Below are 6,000 nucleotides of genomic sequence, written 5' to 3'. Positions count from 1 at the left end.
TCTTTTTTTTTTAATTAAGATTTTATTTATTTATTTGACAGAGGTCACAAGTAGGAAGAGAGGAAAGCAGAGAGAAGGAAGCAGGCTCCCTGCTGAGCAGAGAGCCCGATGCGGGGCTGGATCCCAGGACCCCAGGATCATGACCTGAGCCAAAGGCAGAGGCTTTAACCCACTGAGCCACCCAGGTGCCCCAATACTTTTTTTTTTTAATCTTATCTGTGCTTCCAAGTAGGCATTAGAGGCGATGTTGGTCACAATTAGAAAAGACAGTGAATTGATACATAGATGCCGTATCTCACCCAATACATAATCTAAAAATTACTTTTCAGAGCTTAAACACTGTCTATTCAAAATGCAATTAATTAGAATACAATTGTGGAGCTTAAATATAAATATCTGACAGAGGTATAGGGTAGTGGTATCACCATAGTAAAAAAAAAAAAAAAAGTAAGAAGTTCAAATACATGGCCAGGAGATTGTCATTTTGTCACTTCTGGTCTTGGACTTCTTTTTTTTTTTTTTTAATAGTTTCTTTTTTTTTTTTTTTTTTTAAAGATTTTATTTATTTATTTGACAGAGAGAGATCACAAGTAGATGGAGAGGCAGGCAGAGAGAGAGAGAGGGAAGCAGGATCTCTGCCAAGCAGAGAACCCGATGCGGGACTCGATCCCAGGACCCTGAGATCATGACCTGAGCCGAAGGCAGCGGCTTAACCCACTGAGCCACCCAGGCGCCCTGGTCTTGGACTTCTTAACACACAATTCCTAACAGCCCGAAGAAAAGTCTGATAAAACTTAAAACTCTGACCTAAAAGAGAGAGATACAAGTAAGTAGCTACTGCTATAAAGACTCCTTTCTCTGGCCAGGTGTCAATAAGGTATGAAAAGAAAAATGAAACAGAAAAGGCCTCTTAGCTCTATCTCGTAGATAAGCTACAGTGGGAAGTCAAGAAGACAGAGACAAGGTAAAGTAATTACCCAAAAGTAGTATTATTTCGGGGTGCCTGGGTAGCTCAGTGGGTTAAGACTCTGCCTTCGGCTCAGGTCATGATCCCAGGTCCTGGGATCCAGCCCCGCATTGGGCTCTCTGCTCAGCAGGGAGTCTTCTTCCCCCTCTTTCTCTGCCTACCTGTGATTTCTCTCTGTCAAATATTTTTTAAAAATTCACTATTTAAAAAAAAGTAGTAGTATTTCACTCTTGTCAAAGAAGCAACCCATTATCATGAGATTTCAATTACTCGTAAATGTATTGTTTTCCTGAAGAATTTTTAAAATTGTATTTCAATATTTCTAAAAATGGCTCAGCAATTCAAAGAAATAAATGGGTGTTCAAGTGGCTCAAAGAACAAAACAAAATCACTAGTTTAATTTTACATTCTTGCTCTATTTCCAGTATATTTAAATTAAACATTTTAGTGTTTAAAAACTCTTATTGAATTTATTTCCTTTTCTCCCTAAGAGATTCCTGAAAATAAGAATGTAAAGAGAAAAATCAATATCCCTCTCATATGAACAAGGTGCTAACTCTACTAAATATAAACTTTCTATTTCTCTCCATTCATAAAACAGACAAAGGCATTATTGTTCTCTAGTTTTATTATTTTTCAATCTTCCCAACACATGAACTATAACTCATTTTGATATTTTTCAGTGCATTTCACAGCAAAAATGAACAAGGGAATCATTAAAATGGTTGTACATAAACCAGTTATTTTCTTATAATTTACAGTTTGTTGAAAAAAATTATTGTTTTGCTGTTTTCATCCTATCAACCCCTTCAATAAAACACAATTTATCAGAGCACAAAGCTTAAACTTCTTATGATGATGCAAGAGATACAGCCACCTAATAGGGCTGATGAGTAACAGGTATGTTACACACACTGATTGGAAGACCACATCAGAAGAAACAGAGTAAGGCACCACTCTTGGAAAATTAAGGTAGCTTGCAGTAACAAGTGTTGAGCACCATAAGTAGGTGCTCAATAAATACTTGAATGAATGACAAAAGCCATAATTAGCACTATCCTTTTAATTGCCAGCAATTTTTCAACCTCAATAAAATACTTATTAAAAAAAAAAAGATTTGTACCTGAATACAACTTCCTGATAACTTTTTCTTATTCTTTCTTCAGCATTTGAGTTTCCTTGAAAAGAGAACCACACCATACATGCACTCAGCCACATACACAACTTATGAATTACTGACAAATATGAATAGTTGGTTTAAATTTGAGTGAACAGAGGTAAGATGAAGCATACTTATCCAGAGGGATAGCACATAATACTGGATATTAACCTACAAGTGAAAAAAAAGGTAAGGAAAAAAGTAACAGTTTTATTCTTTAATGTTTGCTATGTTCTTTAATGCCTCAGTTCTTGAGAAAGGCCAAAATCTCATCATATTGACATGAACACATTTAAAAAAATTGTCTCTCAAGTGTAGTATTTAATAAAACTAGGTACTGAAAAACTTCCGAAATTTTTCAAGTCAATGTTGTTTTCAAGTATATTAAAATGCTCAGAAGAAAAAATTCTCCATGGTTATAATTCTAATCAATTTATAAATATACTTTTTAAAAGAGAGTTCCAACAGAGGTGGAGAATGGATAAGCTCCTTAGACACAGCCTCAGGCACACAGTCTCTTGGAAGGAACAAGAATGCCTTGTTACTACAACCTGGTTGATTTTTTTAACACTGATTTCAGGCACAATGGCTGAATCCACTCCTGGGTCATCATCCTCCTCCTATGAGTTTGTAAGAGTAGTGAATACTTCAGTTACCGACAGAAAGCAACACACAAACTCTGATAGAGACTTCACTTCTCACTATAAAGAAATCAAAATCACTGAGTTCTCACTGTTGTGTGTGTCTTGCTGCCCCCCTGCAAAGACAGGGGATTCGAACTGAACTTTAGGAGCGGGGACTGGATAAAAGATTAATCACCTAACAATTCCTGTGAAAGGTTTTTAGATGATATTGCTCATGTCACGTGAACAGGTTGGTGAGAGGCCCATCGTGCTTCTTCAACACTTTGGTCTTGCTGCCATTCTACGGTGCCTTCACAGGTACATTCGTGTTCAGCTAGATTCAGTCTGTGCGATCAGGAAGCAGGTCACTCAGTGCAATGACTCCATTCTGGGAGGGTTTAGGGTAAACAGAGAAGAAGTTCATTTGGTCGAGTCTCAGATAGTGTGTGTCACTCTGCTGGTTGTGCTGTTGGGATTATTTTCCAAAGGGGTTTATGATAAACCCAGCCGTCACCCTGAAACAAGCAGAAAAGTGTATTAAAGAACGATTCCTCTAATAGTTTCACAATCGGTGACCAAAACTAGAAGCAACACCTTCCCTGAGGTAGAATTCTACTCTCACATTTAAAAATAAGAATTTTTGTGACAGAGAAAAAAATCTGTGCTTAAGACATTACATGATGCCAGTGGTTTAGCTAGGATTAGGGGAGAAGTTCTGCTGGGGGCCCCTAGTTGATGCTCAATGATCACTTTATTTACAGAATTCATTTGTAGCAATTCTGCCAGTTTTGCCAAGATGCTGCACACTGATGGGCACCAAGCAGGCAGAGCACAAAGAAATGGTCATCAAGGTACTAGCTGTTCTCTCTACTTCAACCAGCATCTCTAGTATATGAGTACTGTGTCCTAGTTCTCCCCTGACTCTATTCCCATTAGTTTTCCCTGGCTCCTATGAACAGAAGGATACCGCAAGGAGATAAAGTTAACAGTCGAATGAACTAGAACCAGGGGAATACCAAGTAAGGAGAAGAAACTCATGAAGCTATATACTGGGGGTGCAGGACTTGATACAGATTACCTGAGTTCCATGTTCACAGGACTAGGTGAAGTAACACATGCTTAATGCATACTTCCTTCAGTTTATTTATATTAAAAATTTTCTTAAAAATTTAAATACATGTATTTTATTTTGTTCCTAAAATGACTTGAGGCTGGCAATTACTTGGTTTCTAGTGACAAGGACTCATTCTCTCCTTGACTACATTTCAGTTGGACTACCTTGAGCACTCTTCTTGACTAGGCCTCAACCATGGCCTACTGAGCTCAATTTTAGCAAATAATTCTGATAAGCCAGTTAGCCAAGAATCCCCCCAACCCCAAATCCTTGATTTTGAAACTCTTGTTTTCCTACCCTTGATATGTAATCAAGTTCCTCTCTCCCCACCCCAACCCTTGATATCTAACCAAGATTCTCTTTTCCACTCACTCCCTCGCATTTCCACTTGTCCCTGTACTCAGTGTTGCATTCAATCCCTCTTCTCTATTACAATAGTTCTGAATGAAGATTTTCTTGATGTTTTAAATAAGTATCAAAATAATTCTTCTTTAATAATAGCAACCATTAGGGGCATTTGGGTGGCTCAGTAGGTTAAGTGTTCTGCCTTTGGCTCAGGTCATGATCTTGGGGTCCTGGAATCAAGTCCCATGTCAGGCTCCCTACTGAGTGAGAGGAGTCTGCTTCTCCCTTTCCCTCTGCTGCTCCCCCTCATGCTCTCTCTCTCTCCCTCCCTTGCTCTCAAATAAGTAAAGTCTTTAAAAAAAAAATAGCAACCATTAGATTGTTTATTTTTTTTTAAAAGATTATTTATTTATTTGACAGACAGAAATCACAAGTAGGCAGAGAGGCAGGCAGAGAGAGAGAGGAAGGGAAGCAGGCTCCCTGCTGAGCAGAGAGCCCGATGCAGGGCTCGATCCCAGGACCCTGGGATCATGACCTGAGCCGAAGGCAGCGGCTTTAACCCACTGAGCCACCCAGGCGCCCCATTAGATTGTTTATATTAAATCACCTGGTTGGTAATTCTCAACTCCTTTAGTACTGTTCTTTGAAAAAGATGTCAACTAATCACATCACAGAATGCCAGACTGGTATATCTCCAAGAATAAATGAGAAGTCTCAACTTTATATGTCATGTTATTAGCAAGAATCAGGGTGCCTATCTTTTAAAATTTCATTAGTTGTTATCTTTCTTTTAAGATTTTATTTTGAGGAATTTCTATACCCAACATAGGGTTCAAACTCACAACCCTGAGATCAGGGTAGATCAGCTCTACTGAGCTGGCCAGGCGCCCCTATATCTTTTAGCCATTCTAGCCCCCTGCTCTCGACCCCGAGTTCACTTTTAATGATTTACAGAAGTCCTCCTTTAGAAATTCTCCTCCTAGAATCTACTCCTGGTATATCTGCCTTCTTTGAAATGAAAAAAAAATCCAAAGCTACCAGACTGTAACATTGAATAATAACAACAAAGTTTTATTTTTTCATATAAAAGACTAATGTGAAGTATTTTTCCCTTTATTATTCCTATCCATGAAAATGGCCAGTATTTTTTTTTTAAGATTTTATTTATATATTTGACAGAGAGAGACACAGCAAGAGAGGGAGCACAAATAGGGGGAGGGGAGAGGAAGAAGCAGGTTTCCCACTGAGCAAGGAGCCAGATGCGGGGCTCGATCCCAGGACCCGGAGATCATGACCTGAGCTGAAGGCAGACATTTAACCGACTGAGTCACCCAGGTGCCCTGGAGAGTATTTTTAATAGTCAAAAATTAGAAAAATAAAGGTAATGAAGCCACTATAATAAACTATGGATTTTTAGGGTTAATAACTATGCAAAAATCAAGATCAAATTACTTTTGGCAAAGACCTTCCTGATGGACCAATATTAAAATTCAGTGGGCTTTAGACTTGTTTATTGATAAGAGAACATTTTTTTCTCTCTTTTAAAAAGATTTTACTTATCTATTTTTAGAGAGAAAGGGAGAGAGTACCAGCATTGGGGAGAGACAGAGGGACAAACAGACTCCCCGCTGAGTAGAGAGTCCAATGCGGGACTCAATTCCAGGAACTGGGATCATGACCCAAGCCGAAGGCAGATGTTTAACTTAATGAGCCATCCAGGTACCCTTTTTTTGTCTTCACCCAATGTGGAGCTCGAACTCACAACCCTGAGATCAAAGGTTGCATGTTCTTC

At 38.6% G+C, this 6,000-nt stretch overlaps 1 protein-coding gene across 1 annotated transcript in view; it reads right to left on the bottom strand.

Moving 5' to 3' along the window:
• Nucleotides 1-2,114: 2,114 nt before the first annotated feature.
• The window catches only part of OSBPL11 (oxysterol binding protein like 11), a 99,282-nt gene continuing 95,396 nt past the window's right edge, over nucleotides 2,115-6,000 (bottom strand). Inside the window, exon 14 of the mRNA XM_047734746.1 lies at nucleotides 2,115-3,264. Within this exon, the coding sequence (XP_047590702.1) occupies nucleotides 3,199-3,264 (66 nt within the window). The 3' untranslated portion in view covers nucleotides 2,115-3,198. The remainder of the gene's footprint in view (nucleotides 3,265-6,000) is intronic.

Source organism: Lutra lutra, chromosome 1 (assembly GCF_902655055.1).
Source record: "Lutra lutra chromosome 1, mLutLut1.2, whole genome shotgun sequence".
Taxonomy (NCBI): Eukaryota; Metazoa; Chordata; class Mammalia; order Carnivora; family Mustelidae; genus Lutra; species Lutra lutra.
Note: the sequence above shows the minus strand (reverse complement) of the source record. Positions and strands in the feature narration are given on the sequence as shown.